Below are 22538 nucleotides of genomic sequence, written 5' to 3'. Positions count from 1 at the left end.
TTAGGAATATGTTAAAAATCGCTAAAGAATTTTTGCATGGATGCAAAATAATGATATTTTAATGGGTGTCATTTTCATTATGTATTCTGCAATATCACTGTCTAGTGATGATGAATGACAGTATTAAATAAGACAATATTATTACAAACATAGTTGAACACAACCATTTGCATAACTTCAGCCTAAAACTAACTGAAAATAGTAATGTTGCTGTGCATTGCATTAACTTTAAAAAATACGTTTTTAAACATTTTATTCCAAACTATAATGAAAAAAAAAGTTATACTAAACGGCGAGATCCGGCAAAGTTTCTGAATCAGTATTACAAAACAAGATTTCAGCTACCCAAAAAACATTCGAACTCTTCCGGACTTGTTCGATCCATAAATTCCAAACGATTTGAAAATATTGAATTTTTATCAATTTGAGGTATACAGAAATGCTGAAAGGCTAAATACTATTTTGGAAAAATGTACGTGCACAGGCGTCCTTTCCACTCTCCCTTTTCCACTGATTATCTGTTTATGCAACTAGAAAAACAAATGTATTCACAAACATCTCCTCGAGATAACTAGTATTCAAAAGGATATAGAAAATTGACCTCTGCACTGGTAGGTGTATAGATGCCAAATTATTCTAAAAACTAGTGATTGTCTATTTTAAGGTCACATTCAGGCATAATAACAGCAATAACAGCAGTAATTAATTTTGGCAAGGATTCGGCCCCAGTTACTCCTCTGTGCAATGACATGTTAGGCCTAATGACCCGTTCGTCAAATGACCTTCAGCCTAATGACCCGTTCGGGTTAATGGCATTCGGTCTACCGACTTTCGGTCTAGTACCCAATGAAAGTTGTACATGGGATAAACCATTGAACTTCTTCCATTCAAACTACAGGATACTTCTAATGTTCCAACTTATAATCATAAACTGTTTCGTCCAATCTGAGAATATGCATCCATCTATTCGCTTCGGTCCAAGTATGATTGATGGAGCATTGGACTATAGCATTCAATCGTATCTTTCACTTCAAATCCGAAACCCGTCCCCCCATTCCGCCAATCAACGACTCGGCACCCCCGATGCTAAATCCAAATTTATCACTCGATTTGATTTGTGATTTCATCTCTCATTCCCTATTCCGGCCGTTTGTTTGTTTGTTGCTGGCAATGAACCTGGACGATGGGACGCAACTTGGTCCACTGCGCTACAGGGCAGCGACCGGCAGCAGCCACCGATCAGCAGTCCACGGCTGACCACGCGGAAATTCTCCGCTCCGAAAACGCCAGACCGTCAGCGAAAGAGCTTCTTCGGAACGCCCCAGCGCGAAAGAGACTCATCGAGGTAGGTTGATTTATTTGTTTGCTAGGAATGTCTATTTTATTCGAATCGCATGAAATTCAGTTTTTATATGTTTTACTTTTGTGAAATGTTGTTTAGCTATGTGTTTGACAGCTAACTAGTCGAATTTTGCGTGTAAATATTTCTACAATTGGTTTTCCCGTTCCTGAATCTAGTATCATTACTAATTGTATAAAGGAAGTGTTAATGCGGTGGTGTGAGCGAGTGGGCCATTGTCGTGAAGGGATGCTGCTGTAGGTGCCCAGATAGCGTCTTTGGGTTTCAGTTCTGGAAGGGTCATAAAATTATTGTTGTAACCAATAAATCAAACGCATCGTCACATTCTGATTCCTATACAGTTGTACGCACTTTATCCCTAATGGCTAACGACATCGTTTGGTCTCTGGAGTTGTCATCGTAGAACGTGAGGGTTTGATACGGAATGATTGCAATGCTTGTTTGAGCAGTGATTTATGGGTGCTATCCGTTTCCTTTTCGATTGTTGTCATTGATTTCCCTCGGTGGCAATGATGGTTGCTGGTTTTACTATCTGGACCATTGCCTAACGGCACAGTAAGCGATTTGCTGTAGTTGAGGAAATTTTCAATTATCCTTCGGACAGCTTGATTGTGCAGTGTATGTAAATTGTGGAAGTTCAAAGTACCTCAATTAAGGGGTACAGCGGGCATGTTTTGCAATCAGTAATGATTATTAAACATTGAGTTTGTTTAGGCTGCATTAAAACGAGTGAAGGCTTTGAAAAAAAAAAACAGCAAGAATACTACGAAACATACAAAATGAATAGATCTTGTATGTAACCGAGTAAGTTATGTATCAATCTCAACTAGGTACCATTTAGTTACCATCTAAGATGAAATACTGGTGTCCAATCCAATCATGACCGAACTCTCTGCAAATGTACAGCTTTCTCGGTCTGGTGCTGCTCTCTTGCAGGTTACCTGCTGAGAATTGAGAGCTCTCATATGTGTTCAGCCACTTTAAACAGGCGTGTATACTCGTTATAGCTCGTGAGGTTTTAGTATATATTTACCACCGACCTATCGAGCACTACTAGATAACCCGACCAATGGTTGAATAGTATCTAATTTAATTCTGCTTCAAATTTGCAAGGGGCATAGAGGGTGAGGAAAAATACCCGTAATTTTTTAAATGTTACATTTTTACAGATGCAGTAATGAGCATACTGAGACCTCAATGTACCATAGTCGAATGATGCAAATTTTACTTGAATCGGTACACATTTTGTGTCACAACGAAGCCAATTCATCTGCTATGTATAATCAAGGAAATGGATCGGTATGTATCGCAAAAATAATAAATCCATCCGTTTACGATGGTATAATAAACTTAGGAATCCGTTCAGAAAGAAGCTGACAAAGAACTGTCAGAACCTCTCGGAATCAAAAACACTTCGTCGAAGGATAAATCGAGATTTTAGACGGTCAAAAACTGGTTAAACCATTGACAATCGACCCAAAGTCAGTACACATCTTTTTGTATTTCTCATACAAAGAAAAGCTATGAAATAACTCCAAAATCGATTTTCCAACAGAGGTCCGGAGGGCTGAGTGTTATACACCATTTGGTTCAGTTCGTCGAGATCGCAAAATAGCTGCGATCTATTTAGCGCGCTGAAAAAAGTTCGAAACACCCTGAGCACGAAAAAATGTACAAAGACCGACAGCTCAGAGAACGGATTTGGGTAGCTACCCGACCCGCTGGAACAGCTACTCTCGCACGGAACCAGATTCCTCCCCGGCGCTACCTTACGGTATTACTTTTGGGAGGTGTTTTTTCATGTGTACAGCACACACTCTAATCCAACTACTTAGTAGTTAGTTCTTTCATTGGGGTTACAGAACACCTCCTCGGCACACTACCAGTTTTCGACCATCCACGCAACGTGGCAATTTCTGTATGGCAGTAGGAAAGCTAGCTGTGAATCGAGAATTAGTGCTCTTGCCCAACGAAGACAATCTTGACGGCAAACTTCAGATTGTCTATTTTACTGAGCCGTTGTTCCATTTAGCAACACTTTCTCTTCGAGCTCCCTACTTGTTCGCGAACTACTCGTCGATGGGCCCAGCCTACTCCGATGGAGAATTTCCTGACGGGAGAAGTTTTCGCGAAATCTAGCCAAACAGTGTCCGATTCGTTTGTACCCCGACGACCCACGACTGTAGTGTCACGCCGCGGTCTCCTCAGTCTTGCCCCTGCGGTGAATTTAGCTTACGCCAACGGAGAGTGCTTTTCCGATACCGGTTCTTTTTGGTTTTCGCTATATTTCTCTCGCACCACCCGATAGGTTGCCGTGGTCGGTCCTGCAATTCCGGGTGGGTCGTGGCGTCCAGTTCGCTGGCGCCTCGACGACCCATACCCGGCACTCTGTCGCAGTTTACTCGACTATTCCCCGGCGGAGAGTTTGCCGGCGGTGATTGCTTTCCCGAAACCGTTACTCGCTGTTCATCACGTCATTTCCACTGTAAGTCAGTCGTGATCAGCGTCTCTATCGACGTGTTTATGTCGCTTGTCATTCTGTAGACAACACTATCCGGGTTGATGCCCGATCCTTCTGCTCCAGCATCTCCCTGCGCGTCACTTCGAACTTCGGATATTCAAAGGCCACATGCCTCGGTGTCTCCTCGATGTTCTCACACTCCAGGCACAATGGAGGGGTTGCGTGCTCGAACCGATTAAGAAACTTCGTAAAGCAGCTTTGGCACGACAGGTGCTGTGTCAGATGGAAGTTCGCTTCTCCGTGCTTTCTACTGACCCGCGTCGACAAGTTTGGGATGAACCGACAGGTCCACGTTCGCTTCTCCGTCTTGTCCCATTCCTGCTGCCACTTCGCTACTGAATCGATTTTCACCATCTTCCTCACGTTTCTGGTGTTTCTTCGATTGTAGCACTCGATATGCTTCATGCAGATGCAAATAGAGATTATTTATGGGTGGTGCAGATGGGGATCATTTCGGCGATAACTTGGCTTGATTTTCAGCGCTGCACCCCAGATGGGAACCCCATATCGCAGTATCGATAGCGAAAAATTGGATAGCAAACGTTTCGTGTTGCTTCTCGGGCCGCCGGATTTTGGCACGATCCTCGCGATTGCATTCGTTGCATTCGCCGATTTTTCGCAGGCAAAGTCAACGTGGTTGTTGAAGATCAATCAGTCGTCGATTATCATTACCAATTGCTTCAGTGCACACATCGATGCAATTACGTTTACTCCTACGTCGATCTGCATCCACTGAACCGTTTTGCAGTTGCTGATCAACAACATATCCGTCTTGTAGTTGAGCTATCTGCAGCTTTACCGCGTTCATCTAGCTCTCGATCGCGTCTATTGTCTCCGCCACAGAAACCTCCGTTTCTTCATGTGTCTCACCCAGCACCGTTAGTGGCACGTCGTCTCCGAAACTCACGATTTTCACTTTCCTAGGCAGCCACAGTGTCAAGACCCTATCGTACATTTCGTTCAAAAGAAATAGACCGAAAATGAAGCCCAGCAGTGCAGCAGCACTCTGTTCTTCAGGATCTGGCATAAATAGTCGGGAACTCTCATTCTGTGCAGCGCTGCAGCGATGGCTTCCCAGCTGGCGCTGTTAAATACATTCTTCACAATGCTCAAGGCGAATGGCCAATGAGGTTAAAGCCTTTACTTAAATAAACGAACAATTCTTCACAACTATCCTGAACACAGCACAGTATCGATCTCCTCTTCGTTTCCGATTAGTTGCCTTCTCCGCCCTCGAGCACTGTACGAATTGCATCCACTGTCGATGCTCCTTTGCGGAATCCGAACTGCATCTTGGAAAGTCCGCGTTCGCCGTCCGTGGAGTTCGTAGGCCTGTTAATTCTTTCCAGGTGATTTCCGAGTGTATCCAGCATACATATGGGCCCATACGAGGTCGAATCACTCGGTGGCTTCCCTTGGTTTGGCACATTCCACATATCGGGGAAGTTGCCTTCATTTCTTTGGTTTCAGGCGCTTCGATGTTTCTGCGAGCTCATCATTAGTCACTTGCCGATCGTCCGTGTTTGCTGCTTCTTCTTTGCCGGTATCGGTGGCAGGCAGTTGAATCGTGCTTCGGAAAGAGACCCACAACCCCAAGCAGCACCGCTTGTTGACTAACAGTTTCTACAACTAAATTCGTTGAAAATTAGCGCACATGAACCATTATTCAACTGATTTAGCAACTAAAAAAGCGCACCAGCAAAAGTTTATGGTTATGCAACAAACCGCGGCCATTACATGTTGCAAGTGTTGCTTGGGACGATTGTCTTCAGCTTACCCGTGCACATTTTGGTTGGCGTCAACGAGCCCTTCATTTTCGTCATCACGACTCGGTACATATTGCCCTTGGGATTGGCGTCTACTTCTCGATACAGCTCCTTGATGCAATATCACTTGCTAAATTTAATCTCCCGTTTTAAAGCGGCCCTAGCTTCCCGAAAGGCTGACACCGATTCTGCTCTCTGATCCCGGTTTTTGGTTCTGAGACAAGCAGCGGGTAGCATCCTGAGAGTTTCGTTCCACCAGTAAGCTGGCCGTTGTTTACCGTGTGGCTCCAGTTTTCGCGGCATTGTGGCGCTACAGCGTGCGTCTCGGTCTCGCCGTTCGGCCGAAATTTTCGTTCTTAAAAATTCTTAAAAAAATCACTACCTAAAATATTTCAACGAATTTGACAACACACGTTGTCATCTCAAACGGAGTACATCGATAGATATTTGCATTTTAAAATGTGCGGATCGCCTCATGCGAAAGTTGTTACATTACTGCTGACGGTTTACGCTCGCTTTCGCAGTAAAGACTAGACACACACACTGTGCCGTGTGTTGCGCTCTCCTCGCAGAGACATGGTGTATGGTGTCGCGCGTCGGTGCTTATTGGTTGCCTCTCACAGTAGAGACGTACCCACTGGGTTATGAACACAACTATACCTTTATTTATTTATTTATTTATTTATTTATTTATTTATTTATTTATTTATTTATTTATTTACTTATTTATTTATTTATTTATTTATTTATTTATTTATTTATTTATTTATTTATTTATTTATTTATTTATTTATTTATTTATTTACGGTCGTCGAACAAGAGTAGACCGTTTTATAACTACAATAAAATATAGTATGCACTTAAAATACAAAATAATAATAACTAAACTTACCACTATCTGGTTTACATTGAATTTCTTTTGGATGTTATTTATTAGCGAATAGAATTGAAAAATTTCTTTAATTTGCTTTTGCTCATTAGACTGGCAATGTGCAAGTACGGGCCTGATATTTTGGCGATTGGCTACTAGGGTTATTCGAATGCTGATTATTTACTTTTTCGTCATATCTATAATTGGTATAACTATAATTTGAAAATGGGACAATAAAAAACTTTTTTATTTTGATATCATATCTTGACGTTTCATGCCCTGGGACAAAAAGATTTTTTTACGGTTTTAGTTTGTTTTTACACTAGATGTTGACGTCTCATATTAAAATGTCTAAAAAATTTTTCTCAGAAATTGCTTTCTTCGAGTTTTAACACCCCGAATGTTCGAATAAGCTAAAAAATGCTTCGATTCCTTTTCCGAAGCAATAAATATTTTCTACATGGTTTGGTGTGATAATAAAAGATTGCGAGAAAAGTGTTTTTAGACTAGTTTCGTCCTAGCAACAATTATCATTTTTTAGGAAGCGTTTTCAATTTTTTGCTTTTTTTGTAAAATGATTTTAAGGTTTTTAGGTACTGGTCTATGAAGCCCCGTTCCAATTATTTCGCAATTTCATCAACACGGGGTTTGTGGAAGGTTAAATTTAGAATTATTTATTTAGGTTTCAACCTCAATGGTTCGCCTTTTTTGAAAATAGTATGCATTTCAAAGATACAATTTGTTTTACAATTCATGAGGTAAAAAAATTCAACGAATATGATTGCCGTCGTCTATTCCGGATGCACTGTATGTCGCTTCTTGTGTTAAATATCTTTCTCGGTGGTGAGTAATGGTCTGGTTTACCCTCTGCTACTTGCTAACCGCTCAGTCTGCCTTCTCCCTTGATCGTGTTTGCGTCCATGTCGTCGTCGCTTTTCGATATTAGATGTTTGGTGCTTTTTGTGTTTTCGAGTGACTCTGATATACCCATCTTCCTAGGTATCTAGGAAAAAAATCTGTCCATAAATTCATGAACAAAAAATCACGATTTCGTGAACTGAACCATTTACGAAAATCGTCACCAAGTTCTTGAAATCATAACTGTGAAATTTCGAATCCGTCAAATCATTTATGTTTTCACACAACTAATTCACAACAAAAATACATGGATTTACATTCAAATTCTTGATTTGAATCCCGAAATCTTGTACTGAATTGTTCAAAGAGAAGCGAATTCGAAGCGTAATTTTATAAAGATTCAAGTTCCGCGAACTCAGTAATGCTTGTTCCAGAGCTTATTCCCGATTTTTCTAATTTCTTTGTAAGCTATGTGATTACGCGTTTTTGAATTCAGTATCTGATTTTCACGCGAAGTGAACTCATACATGATTTTAGGAGCTTGGTCACGATTTTTTAATTTATCTTCGCGTTATCGTGACATTGTGCTTTTGTGAGTGCCGTTGGATTTCCACAAAAAGTAACGTTACTCATATTCATGATTTAAGGAGATTAGTGACGGTTTCCGTTATTTCTCTGTACGTTGTCGTGATATTGTGTTCTTGAATTTACGATCAGACTTACACGCAGTGAACACATATCATGTTAATCCGAGTTTCGTGAAATAGTTCACGTGCAACCATACACTAAACTTTTTGTTCGTGAATCCATGCATAATATTACGAGTTTCGTTAAGTAGTTCATGTACGACCAGCCACTAAATTGCACATTATGTGAACTAGTTCGTGAATCTGGGAATAATATTTAAAGTTTCGTGAAATAGTTCACGTTCGACCAGAAACGAAATTGTATGAAAGGCGGTACCATACGATTTTGTGAATGATTTCACGAACAGGAATGAAAAATCGTTCCCAATAGACCATAAATCGGGAACTAGTTCACGAGGCAGAGATGCATTCGTGAATAACATTTCAAGTTATAGTTATAGTGAAATAGTTCAAAAACAAAAACACGTATTTGGTAATAGCATAGCAAGAAAAAACAATATTCAGAAATGTAGGCATTATTTGAGCGTCACGTAAGAAATGATTGCATTTTTTCATAATGGTTCTATTTTCGTAACGTACATGATTGTTCCCGAATCCATTGAGCTTTATTCAAGCAACACTTTTTTCCGCGTGGAGACAAATTTTCGCAAGATCATTATCCATACATACAGAGATCTTCGTTTTGACGGTTTCGTAGTTAGTAACGTAATACCGGTACTGAAAAAAAGCCAGTACCGGTATTTTCGATACGACACAATTTTTTTATGAAAAATATGTGGACTCTGTAGGGGGACCCGTATCAAAATATCGGTCTGCAAGGTGACTTTTAAATATATTAATTATTTTTTAGATAAATCGTTCAGCTTACGCCTTTTTGGGGGGATGATGTGGAGCCATCATCATATTAATTCTAGAAGTTACACATTGCTAACTCACTTTGTACTGTAATGTTCAAATTCCAGCACTAATTGGTCGAAATAAAATTTCAACGATCTTGTACTAAATTTAAAAGTATTAACATCTAGCATAAGAGACGAAAAAATTTGTTTTGATTTTTTTATTAGCAACATTCTGATTGGTTCACCTCATTCACTGGGTGGCGCGTAATAAGACTGTGGCCTAAGTCATGTCTGTATTTGATTTGCTCTTAGATCTTTATCTATAAAAGAACGAACAGCGATTTAGTAGCTAACAATTTTAGAGTTGGTGAACTGTTTCGAAAGGAGCGATATGTAATGTTTGAGAATCGGAAAAGTCAGCATAACTCCTTAGTTTACCTGGGTATGCATAAGAGAATAGCAGGCAAACCGCATAAAGGTTGCAACTAATCTACAGCAAAGCGATTATGCCGAGAGGAAATGCGAGCAACCTGACTGGATTTACTGCCATTTTCGCTTTGATTTACTGTTGAATCTAGAGTTTCTTACATTTACCATCTGTTAAGGTCGACAAAAGTCGCACGGCTGAGCAGCTATTAATTTCAAAGTAGTCTAGATTTTGGAATAAAAGAAAAACCCATTTCCGAAAAATATTTTCTGCTAAAAGTGACATGCTATTCCGAACCAATTAAAAACAATAAACATACTTTGTTGATCAGAACGAATCAATCATTTGAGAATAAGATTGAACATTTTGAACATTTAATTTGACTTTGAAGCGTTTCTCGAATGCTTTGAAAAAAAAATATTCCAGTACTGGAACTTTACCGGTACCGAGGGCTTCTGTACGTAGTACCGGTTCTCGCCAAAAAGGGTCGGTACTACGAACCCTACTTCTGATCTTACGATATGAGGACGCAGGCTGATTGTGAAAGGGTCATGTAGCTTATTCTGAAAGTGCATAGAAAAAATGTTCCCAACTTCGAGAATAAAGTACCATGAATTCTGGAACAGTTACATTTTACGGTACTAAAATACGATCAAGGAAAATCATGTGTTTCATAATTATGTTCAGTTTTCCATCCGTTACGCATTCATAAGGCATTTACTAGTGGAGGTATCTGTTTTTTGTTTTGTGAAATTCAGTCACGGTTTCCATTGTTAACGGCTCGACTATACGCCATGAACTGATTCATGATTTATTACATCTTGATCATGATCTGGTTTTATTGGTTATGAAATTGTTAACAAAATGAACACTCGTGTCTCGTGAACTAGTTCATGATTCTTAATATATATAAGACACAATTCACTATTAGTTCTTATGAAATCGTTCACGTAATCATAAAAGTTCATAAAACATACTATTTTGTACACGATCTTAATATGTTCACGTGAACAATTTTACAGAACTCAGAATATTATTCATGTTAGCATGAGTTGGTTCACGATTTCTGGCATTTTGGTCAATATTCTTCATTCGTGCTCGTGAAATAGTTCTGAAAATCATTGAATATTCTTTGTGGATTCGTGAACTAGTTCATACGTCCTAGTATATTAGTTATGACTCACAATGAAATAGTTCGCAAAAGCATAACACATTATTTATAGTTCATGATTCCCAGTACATTGGTCATGACTGACCGATCCGACAGTAAACTTATAAATAAAATTTCACGATAATGTGAATAGAAATTACAAAAATCGTGACTAAGATGCTGAAATCATGAATATGAATCAAATTACTCTGCCAGAAAAGTATGATAGTGACCTCAAGAATAACCCGATAATATTAATAGAAGATACGTAAAACGTGACTTGAATACATGAACATGAGTCAAATTACTCTGCCAGAAAAATCTGATAGTAAATTCTTCCTCAAGGAGATGTCACGATAACGTGAACAGAAGTTACAAAAATCGCGACAAAGTTTCTGAAATTTTGAGCATAAATCATATTACTCTGCCATGATGAAATATCACGAAAACATGAAGATACATTACGAATTCATGAACATCGGCTCTTTTAGTCGATATAGGTAATACAAAGCACTGTGTTCCACAATTATGAAACTAAACATGTTCAGGAAAGCTCGGTAAACCAACCACATATTACAATATTTTATATTTTGGGTGTGAACTAGTTTTTTGAGGACACGAACAGGTTCATAAATACGAGGTGTGTTATTCACGATTTCCCGAACTTGGTATTTTCCTAAACGGTTCAGTCTTTACCATAAATTTATGATCAAGCTTTGCCGTATAGATATTCCATTGGGTTTTATTCGTATTTTAACATATATCGAGCACTTTAAACCAAATTTTTTATATCAAGTGATGTGCTAGTTTTTTATTCACTTTTTTATCGATATAACGTATTTGTTCACCTTGATTAACATACCTACATTTTGTACCTGATTACTACATCACTCAATATCGAATTACATATTTTCTTGCAAAAACATTTTTAACTTATTTACAGTCAAATGCCCACTTTAAACAATATCTATTTTATTGAACTTTTAATATCGGAACCAAATTCCACCCAGATACAGTGTTATTATTTTGCAATCAAATTTATCGCACGAAATTGCGAAGTTCTTATCACCCATCGTTTTCACTCACAATGACCCATATAAACAGAGGTACAAAAATGCAGTCCGCTATTTGGCTCGGTTTGAGAGTAGTTTTAAAGACTCAAAGTATGCTGGTAGAGTTAAGAGTGACCGTGAAAGTGTGTTAGTATGCGCGTAGAACAACTGTTCTCAGTAACATAAGCTTGATCCAAGCTATCTGCATTGAACTGCGAAAGAGCAACATTACTGGATCCGTTTGATAATACCATTCCAAATAAATAAAAGTTAACGATTACGTCATTGAAGCAACCACTGCTTCAATTCTATTTTTTTCAACGTGAAACATGATATTCGCTAATAATTTAAACATTAAATGTGCCTATTTTATATAATATTCGCATGTCCATTCAAATTATGTGGTTAAGCTTTTTTATTGCTGTTTCAACTATTTTTATCGATGTATAGGGGAAACCTGACCAATATTCTCATCCTATTCATGAGCCCCTATTTTTGAACGGTTTCCTCTAAATTAATGTTTTAAAGCTTACTGGATGTGCTCGTGCAGCCGTATCGATATCAAATTCTCTGCTTTAGCCAATTGTGGTGCCAATATGCTAACTAACCGACTGATCGCATTTTTTCTCATCCCTCTGGATCCGTTGTACAATCTATCACATGACGAACAAAACAAAACGAAAAAAAAATCGTGCAAACAAACGAATAAAATGTACGAATCAGTTCACGTCGATTCTCCGAGAGCGATGATGACATGACCACTTCGATCTTCACAACGCCCCGCGGTTCGGTGGGTGGTGTCTCGCTCAACACCCTCTCGTCTCGGGCGTCGATGCAGCATGACCACGTCCCGCACTGTTCGAGCAAAGTGGGAGTCGTAATCACATCCTACCGACAATCACAACGCAGGTAATGTACTGATGGCTATTGCAACACCGGATCCGACGCAAGGTCCAACAGACATCTGTTCTGCGCTATCTTCCTGTTCCGTCTTTCTCTTGTTTTTTTTCCGTTTGTTTGTTTGTTTTCTTCCTTTCGGCTGACTCGTTACAGACAGACTTGTTCTATTCCTTGGAAACATTTTTTTACTCGTTCATTCCGTTTTCTCGGTCCGTAACTGTTTTCAAAGGATTCTGTTTCCATTCTGGTTTGTTTTTCCGTTCAAAGTTTCGCAAATTATTATTGCTATGTTAAACATCGTGCTAGTTACGTTTTTTCGCATCCGATTTGTTACGGTCTTCTTTTTACTCTTCTTTCTCGGTCCGCTCGGTGGTGGAAAATTGTTTTCAAATTATTTGTTTTTCTTCTGTTGGTACTTGTTTTTATTCGTCAAAACTTGCGTCCGAAATGTTCCTGTTCGTTCCGATTCATTGCTCTCTGCGACTGTTTGTTTGGTACATGGTTACTCGTGATTTCTGTTGACACTCATTTTTTTATCATTCGTTCACTGTCGATTCTCTGGAGCAATCATATATTCCATTTTGGGAAAACATAGCGGTCAAACGGAGATTGAATTGAAATGCCAGTGTGTTTACCGTCGTCGGTGTTTGGTTAGCTTGGGTTGCTTGTGTGTGAACTAAAATTTGCAGATGCCTGAATATTGCCTTAAAGTGACTATATCAAAAACACATCAAAAAACATATTTTCAGGGAAATTATTTTGCGAAAGACCAGTTTTCTAAAGCCATAGCAAACATTCTTAGAATATGTGTATAAAGTATAATGGCTAAGCTTGATATATCCTAGGAGATGTGTGTTTGGGCATGATCGTGGTTTCCGACGAAAAACAAAATCGAGTGTAAACGATTGGAAAAATAATCTACAAAATGCTGATGAAAGTAGGTGTAATTCTTTAGTTCACAAAAATATGCAAATTTTCTGAAAATAATGAAAATACTAGAAAACAGGTCCTTGAGATCAATTATTCACATTACTCTATAAAACATTTTAAAAACTTAATTTTCATTGTTATAAAAAAACCATAGCAGATGATTGGATAATGTGTGCCTAGTTTGTTTAGATCTAACGCTCATGCCATTGCACAGTGGTCCAGAATGCAAATTTAGCAGGAATTTTGAGATTTTACTAAAACTAAACAATTTAGCCTTATTAAGTCTTTGGAAAAGTTTTCGTAGTTTATGAGCCCCCTCTTTTTGTTAAAACAACAGTTAGGGTGGTTCTAATTTTACCAAGATCAAAAAATTAACTTTTTAATCATTCTAGCTAGAGCCAAACGACCTTCAACGAAGTTGTAGAACAATAAATTTTGGAAAAGTTTGCTGAAGACATGTCAGCTCTATCTGTCATACTTTTTATTTTAAAATAAATTTAAAGCCGGAGCTTATGGTGTTTCTTCGAAATACAGTTTTATTCCAATAACTTTTGCTGTATTCATTAAAAACTGAAGTAGTCTTCAGACAACTTTAAGATTGTTTCAGGGCGAATAATTTGTTTCATGGCATTATATAAAAAGTTATGGGCACTTTTTCGCCAAAAATGGGGTTTGTTTTGAATAACAATATCACTCATTTGGGGCAAATAAAAGATAATTCTTTTTGAACTATAAATAAGGTCATGATTAGAGTTATAATTGAGCAAAAAATGGCGAACACGATATTTTTTAAAATTTCATAAAATCGATTTAAAAAAATCTATTTTTGAAATATTAAGTGCTTATATCTTCTGAACAATAAAAGCTAGAGCTTTGATGTACTAGAAGAAAATGTTCGTCTTCAAAAACTCTGAAAAACATCTGAAGGATAGGTTGTAAAAGAATGAAAACTGAAAAAGTTATATTAAAAATTTGGTTTTTCTTGAATTGATTCTTTGTAATATGTTTAAATTACTTTCACGGTGAACAATATAAAAAATGTAGTTTCGTTTTCATGATAAAATATTGGACTTTACAATACTTTTCTATTATTTTAAATAGTGGGTAGGGTGGCTCAGAAAATAAATTTTTAATGGTTCGAGATAGAGTTTCGCTGTCTTCCACAAAATTGAAGATAATGAAATTTTGAAAAACTTTGTCAAAGACACTGAAACTCTATGTCGTATACTTTTCATCTTACAAAAAATGTACCAAAAAAATTTAGGGTGTTTCTTCAAAAATGGGTTTCTTTGTATAACTTTTTCAGTTTTAAATTTGTCTTAATATATTGAAACTCTAGCTTCGCTCATTAGAAAGTTATATATACTTATTACTAAAAATAAACAATTTTTCGAGTAAATATTGCAATATATAAAAAAATATCGTATTTGCCATTTTGGTGACCTATACTACAAAGCATGCTATTTCATATGAAAGCAACAGTATTCAATATTGTGTACCCGAATCGAAGATAATTCTATTTGAAAAAGTTATATTTTTTATATAAAAGTTCTTATAACTTTAAAACAAAAAAGGTTAAGTAGTTGGCGTTTAAAAGCAAATTATGCGCCCTAAATTAATATTTAAGTTGTCCAAAGGGTACTTTAGAGTAAAATAAAAACTTCAAAAGTTATAGAAATAAAACCGTTTTTTAAGGAACACCCTAAAGCTCACATTTGAATTTCTCGTGCAATGGAAAATATAAAAGCTAGAGCTTGCATGTCTTCAGCAAATTCGTCTAAAATGTGTTGCTCTACAACTTCATCGAAGACAGTAAACCTCTATCTCAAACCGTTAAAAAGTTCTATTGTAAATATTGCTAAAGTTAGAACCACCCTAGCATCGGTTTAAACAAAAAGAAGGTCCTTGCAAAGCACAACAACTTTGCCAAACATGTTGTAGGGCTAAGTCATTTAATTTTAGCAAAAAGTTAAAATTCCTGCTAAATTGGCATTCTGAACCACTGTGCATTGAGCTACGTATCGTTTGGCCGAATGCCATCAGGTAAAATCGGTCGCTATGCCGAATGTCTCTAGACCAAATTCCATTTGACCGAATAAGTCGTATGGTCGAATGGGTTTTATAAATAGAATAGGTCCGTCGTCCGAATGCCGTTTGTATTAAGGTTAATTCGTTAAAAAACAAACATTTTTTAACATTTGGCGTTTTTTGTTTTGTTTTGGCGATACACTGTAACTTCCATTTATGAATGTAACCGAGGGTTCATAAATCGAATTAGTTCATAAAAAAACTCGATATAGATTCTTCTTAAACCCCAATATGGTAAGCTAAAATTGTGACTTCAAGAAGAATCACTCATAAAACCCAATGAAACCAAAAGCCTCTTTTTTGTCCTTTTGTCATTGAGGGAATCGAAAGCCCGAAAACGCTCCATCCTTTGTATTTCAAATTACAAGTCCATTGAAACTAGAGAACTGTAACTAGAGCATCCATTCCGGGAATTTATTTCCCGGGAATCCCGGGATTTTTGGATTTCCCGGGATTCCCGATTCCCGGGATATTGTGTTTTCTCATTCCCGGGAATCGGGAATCTCGGGAAAAAAGATTTTTAATTTATTCCAATAGACTTAGATCCTGCAAATGAAATTCTGTAGAAAATATCTTTACCACCAAACATTTGGAGTGAGTAGTGAATGCAGATTGTGCTTTTCCAACTGATTTGCAGACCAACGGACTATATATCTTTAGGTTCACTGATATGTTTTCGTTATTTTTTTAGGTATATAGTCCACGCCATACTCAAACCATTGCTAAAGAATGTTAATTTTTTCATTCAAAAATGGATTAATTTGCCGGCCGTTGTACCGAACCATTTCCTTACAGTAGCGTTAGTGATGCGCACGATGAGCCGATTGATCAGATTTTTTAACAGTTCTTTTTATAGTTTATTTTAATAGTTAGATCTTGCATGAAAGGGCTTGCAATCAAATTAGTAAGGAAAATTGCGTTACTTGCTTAAAAAATCGATGTGATAGCATTATATCACTACAAACCATCCCAAGTTTTGAAACTAACAAAACTTGGGATGGTTTGTAGTGATATCATGCTTAACGCAAACGCTATTTAAAATAAGGAATGTTTCTAGAACGTCTGCAGAAATATTTGGTCGGTTCATCGAATGCATATTTCGTCTTATTTATTATACAGTATCTGTAATATCTGTAAATTTTTGGATGTATGAAAAGAAATACATAACGTTGTATCTGTCAAATATCATACGCATCCAAACTCTTTGAATGTTGCTTTCAAGGATGCAGGCAGGATTTTTGAAGTGATAGGATCAAGCAATCCAGCTACTTGCCCGTAACAGAAAATCGATGGTAGGCTTCATCCATCGCTGCACAGTTCGTCCATTATCTGCTTGATTTTGATTCACACTTAGTTACTATGACGGAAATGGAACTTATTGACGAGTTATCAAATGATTGAATGATGTATAGGCCACCAAATCACCATCTTCTGACAATTGCTTTAGGACAGATATACATGCAATCAAACGGGTTTGAAAACTTTTCAATTTATTCTTTTGTTTTCAAGAGAATCATTAACCTTTTTATTTTCATTCTGTATTCCCGGGATCCCGGGATTTCCCGGGAAATTTATTATTTATTTCCCGAATCCCGGCAAGCTGAAAACCGTCGGGAAATGGAAGCTCTAACTGTAACTAACCGGGCCTCTGAGACCCCTTTCCTTTTTTTTGAATTTCGTTTATTTGACAAGGCTCATTGTGGTAACTTAACGGAGGCGTGGGTCTATTAAATTATTACAATATGTAAAAATAAAAATGGATGGCGACTTTCGGTTTAAAAATATTCTCAATAACGATAACGATATTTTGGAGTGGGCTAAATAGATATTTTGGGCCAATTTGAAAACCAAAATTAGCTGCTTCTAGTTGAGCAAAATTTTTAAAAAGCCTAATAATGGGTAATTTTGGAACGGGCTTCACGAGTAGATGATGGAAATGGTAGTTTGGAGCCATTTTAAAATCCATGATGAAAATTTTTGGTTTAGATAAATTCCCTATAACCTCAACAATATTGGAATTATTGAAATGGGCTTGACGAGTAGATGACGGAAATCGCTGGGTGATGTCTTTTTGAAGGCCAATATATCAACTTCCCCATCAGCAAAATTTTATATTGTTGAAGTTATCGAGAATGTATCTAAACTGAATGTCGCCATATTGAATTATTAAATGGGCTGAAACATCGGTTTCCGTCATTTACTCGTCGACTTCATTTCGAAAATGCCCATATTGTTGAGGTTACAGAGAATTCTTCTAAACCGGAAATCACCATCTTCAATTTTAAAATGGCTTCAGACATCAATTTCCATCATGTACTTGTCAATCCCATTCCGAAAATACTCATATTGTTGCGGTTATAGAGATTTTATCTAAATCGGAAGTTGCCGTCTTCGATTTCAAAATAGCTCCAAGCCATCGATTTACTCAAACTCCATGTTCTACTGTACGGACTCAAAATTTTTTACGAACTTGGTTCGTAAAACAAAGAGTTCGTTATTTCGAATTTGGTTCGTAACAATGTTACGTAAAACGAATATTATGTAAAATAACCTGCTTAATCCGCCTAACAGTAAGATGAAATATTTCTTACACAAAAAAAAATTAATCATTCATCAGTTTGTAGAATTCATACGATGTAGGCAACCTACTAGAGGTGGGATGAACACATTATCGAGTTCTGAACGAAAAATATCTGTAATAAACAAATTAAATTATAGAAAATCAATTAAACAAATTTAAAAATTATTAAAGCAAACAATAGACAAAAAGGAAAAATTCGTAAAATGAGTAGAATGATTAGTATAAATCAAATCAATAGAACAAATAAGACAGATTAGTTAAGCTCATTGAGTAAAAAATTAGACAATATAAAAAACGTTGTGAAATTAATAGAATAAACTAAATTGATTCAAATTAACAAATTCGATGAAGCGAATAAAAGTAATGACTGAACAGAATCAATAAAATTAATAAAACGAAAAATTGAATACAATGTATGAGCAGGAAAAAAATGAATAAAATTAAAAACATTAATGAAATGAAATTGAAAAAAATTAATAAAATGAATGAAACGGATTGAATGAATGCATTGAATATAACGAATAAAATAATAAAAGAATAAAAGAAATAAATAAATAAAATGAATAAATTAAACAAAATCATTAATTTTAATATGGATAGAATTAATTAGATAAAAAAATTAATGAATTAAACTGACTAAATTGAATAAGTAAAATAAATAAAAAGAAGTAAAGATAACTAGAATAAAAGGAATTCAGTGGTTGAACCGAAAATTTAGCGATATAAAACAGTTATAAAATTAATAGAATTAATTAATTGGTGTCAAACTAATAAATTGGATGAAATGAATAAAATGAATGACTGAAAAATATTAGAGTGCAATGGGTTCAAATAGGTATGGGGGTACAATAAGTTTCGAGCATTATTTTTGCTATGTTATTGCAGAGGTCGCTCATCTTGTGTGAATTAGATACACGGTAGAGAACATCGTTGACGACTGTCATTTCGGCTGTTACCGTGGATCAGCTGTATTAGTTACGGCGTCATTTATTTATTTTTTCATTTTTCTCGTGTTGTTTCGCAAAAACAATACGTTTTTGCGAAACAACACGAGAAAAATAAAAAAAAAATAAAAAAAAATGACGCCGTAACTAATACAGCTGATCCACGGTAACAGCCGAAATGACAGTCTTTCGTACTCAGTACAGTACGTTTAATCAATGTAAAATAATGTCAAGTGAGTTTTTTCTGACGTACGAAACATATGCTTGGAGGTACGGTAGGTCAGCTGTTTGGGGACACTACAGTCACTACTGCTCGTCTCACAGTTAATCAACCACGTGAGCTGGAATGAACAACTTCAATTCCACACTCTGGCGACGACGAGGTCACCGAAGAAGTCATTTGCAAGTACAAAGCCAGGCGCAGCTGCCGAAACAATATGTTTTTTCAACACTTCGTGGTTTCATGATTGTTATCTGAATGGGGTCATTTTAATCTTTAAATAATCTGCAATATCCAGTCTACTTTCTACTTCTGCCCAAGTCAGACGTACAATCGAACCAAGTAAACAACAACTAGCAATCTCTTGATCTAGTGTGCAATGTCTGAAGCACAAAGGAAACATTTAATTTATTCTTACCATCATGAGTAAGGTTGACGAAAAAACTCTGCTCCGACCCAACACAGCGGTCGTTGATTTTAAATTCTGTTCAATACGATTGAGTTTTCGTGAAGTGGAATACCTGCTGAAGATGAAGATGCAGCTTAGGCTTAAGGAGGTTATGTATCTCCAGTATCATCATCTTCGCAATGTAGTACTCGTATCATTCAACACGTTAGCCCAAGCCGAACGTTTCGTTTTGCAGAACAACTTCAACACAACACGTGGCCGAAAGTGATAAAGTTGGGATTAAGATTCCCGTGCAAAGAAAAAGACTACGTAGATGTAAAGCTACATGACCTATCGCCACGTACCCCTCCTGATCTAATTGCAAAATACATGTCGCAATACGGAGAAGTAGAATCCGTTACACCTGATACGTGGAGAAATTTATTCCCAGGTACACCTAACGGTGTTCTTGTGGTGAGAATGCGGATCGAAAAATCTATCCCATCCAGTGTTGTTAATCGATAATTAATCGTCATCGTCGATAACGTTAACCACCCGTCAACGTCATCGGAAACTCCGTTAACGATAATGTATCGTCTGATTCATCGTCATCGTCGATAATTCATCGGTGGTTATCGCGATACATTTTGCGTTACTTTCCCGTTTATTGGAGTTGAAGTTGATGCGGTTAACTTTCAATTGTTTAGAAATAAATAACTATTGAAGGGCATGTTGTTGGCAGTTGAAAATCAATAGTTTGGACATTTTATATGCACATGGAGGCGGGAGGGGGGGGTGGTTCCGACGATGCGTCAAAATGGAATTTTTTGCCAACTTTTCGGGAGATTTTTATATTGAAGGGAAAGTTATTGGCAATTGACAATCAATAGTTTTGGACATTTCCAATACACAGGGGGTTCGACGATGTGTCAAAATGGATTTTTTCAACTTTTGGGGATAGTTTATTATATTGAAGAAGTTATTGGTAAGTGAAAATCAATAGTTTTGGGCATTTTCAATGTACCGTCGGTGCGACAAAATAGAAATTTTTTCAACTTTTCGCGAACTTTTTATATTGAAGGGCAAGTTGTTGGCAGTTGAAAATCGATAGTTTTGGACATTTTCAATTCACAGGAGGATCCACCATTGCACAGTGTTTCCAAAGTGTCAAAAAGGTGAAAGAAATTCTTTGAAACGCGAAAAAACATTTTTTAGCTATTGTGTCTCCAGCAAACTTTATTTATATTTTTTTGCATTTAAAAAGTATTAGTTGGGTGATTAATCCCTCTAAAGCTGAGAAGAAAGTTTTTGTTTGGTCAGTTATGAAAACTTAAAAAAAACTTTTTTGGCAAAGTTGTTGAGCATACACTGAAACCTCCATTTACGAACTCTTTTTTTACGTAAAATTCGATTTACGTAACTTTTTTTACGAACTAAATTCGAAATCACGAACTCTTTTTTTACGAACTAAATTCGAAATAACGTACTCTTTTTGGAAAGTTTGAGTTCGTACATTACAGCATGAAGTTATATACTTATGTATTCTTAGTTAATTGACACTAATATGAGTTGGGTATTTTAGGAATGGGGTTGACGAGTGTATGACGGAAATCGATGTCTTGAGCCATTTTGGAATCCAAGATGGCGACTTCCGGTTTAGATAATTTCTCTATAACCACAACAATATGGGTATTTTCGGAATGGGGTTGACGAGTGTATGACGGAAATCGATGTCTTGAGCTATTTTGGAATCCAAGATGGCGACTTCCGGTTTAGATAAATTATCTATAAGCTCAACAATAGGGGTATTTTCGGAATGGGGTTGACGAGTGCATGACGAAAATCGATGTCTTGAGCCATTTTGGAATCCAAGATGGCGACTTCCGGTTTAGATAAATTCTCTATAACCACAACAATATGGGTATTTTCGGAATGGGGTTGACGAGTATATGACGGAAATCGATGTCTTGAGCCATTTTGGAATCCAATATGGCGACTTCCGGTTTAGATAACTTCTCTATAATCTCAACAATATGGGTATTTTCGGAATGGGATTGACGAGTGTATGACAGAAATCGATGTCTTGAGCCATTTTGGAATCCAAGATGGCGACTTCCGGTTTAGATAAATTTTTATATAACCTCAACAATATGGGTATTTTCGGAATGGGGTTGACGAGTGCATGACGGAAATCGATGTCTTGAGCCATTTTGGAATCCAAGATGGCGACTTCCGGTTTAGATAAATTCTCTATAACTACAACAATATGGGTATTTTCGGAATGGGGTTGACGAGTATGTGACGGAAATCGATGTCTTGAGCCATTTTGGAATCCAATATGGCGACTTCCTGTTTAGATAACTTCTCTATAATCTCAACAATATGGGTATTTTCGGAATAGGGTTGACGAGTGTATGACAGAAAACGATGTCTTGAGCCATTTCGGAATTCAAGATGGCGACTTCCGGTTTAGATAAATTTTTATATAACCTCAACAATATGGGTATTTTCGGAATGGGGTTGACGAGTGCATGACGGAAATCGATGTCTTGAGTCATTTTGGAATCCAAGATGGCGACTTCCGATTTAGATAAATTTTCTATAACCTCAACAATATGGGTATTTTCGGAATGGGGTTGACGAGTGCATGACGGAAAACGATGTCTTGAGCCATTTTGGAATCCAATTCTCCATAACCTCAACAATATGGGTATTTGCTGGATAGGGTTGACGAGTGCATGACGGAAATAGAACCCATATTGTTCGTTATCAAGAATAATGCTCATCCGGCAATCGTCATATCGAACTTGGAAAAGTTTCCAGTTGTCCATTTTCAGCATCTACTTGGCCAGCCCGTTCCAAAAATACCCATATTGTTAGGGTTATCGAGAATATTGCTCAACCGGAAGTCGCCATCTTGGATTTTAAAACGGTGCCAATTGTCCATTTTCAGCATCTACTTGTTAAGCCCGTTCCAAAAATCCCCATATTGTTAG

The 22538-nt window shown here is 37.0% G+C and overlaps 1 protein-coding gene across 4 annotated transcripts in view; it reads left to right on the top strand.

Moving 5' to 3' along the window:
* LOC131683828 (ras-specific guanine nucleotide-releasing factor 2-like) overlaps positions 1–22538 on the top strand; it is a 542029-nt gene that overhangs the window by 136359 nt on the left and 383132 nt on the right. For 3 of the 4 annotated variants that reach the window (XM_058966164.1, XM_058966165.1, XM_058966163.1), the window contains exons 15-16: positions 1215–1345; positions 12215–12400. In XM_058966164.1, the coding sequence (XP_058822147.1) occupies positions 1215–1345; positions 12215–12400 (317 nt within the window). The remainder of the gene's footprint in view (positions 1–1214; positions 1346–12214; positions 12401–22538) is intronic. The other variant, XM_058966166.1, reaches the window with a different exon arrangement.

This window comes from Topomyia yanbarensis, chromosome 2, assembly GCF_030247195.1.
Source record: "Topomyia yanbarensis strain Yona2022 chromosome 2, ASM3024719v1, whole genome shotgun sequence".
In the NCBI taxonomy this organism is placed as follows: Eukaryota; Metazoa; Arthropoda; class Insecta; order Diptera; family Culicidae; genus Topomyia; species Topomyia yanbarensis.
The sequence above is the reverse complement of the archived record's forward strand: the minus strand, read 5'-3'. Positions and strand labels throughout refer to the sequence as shown.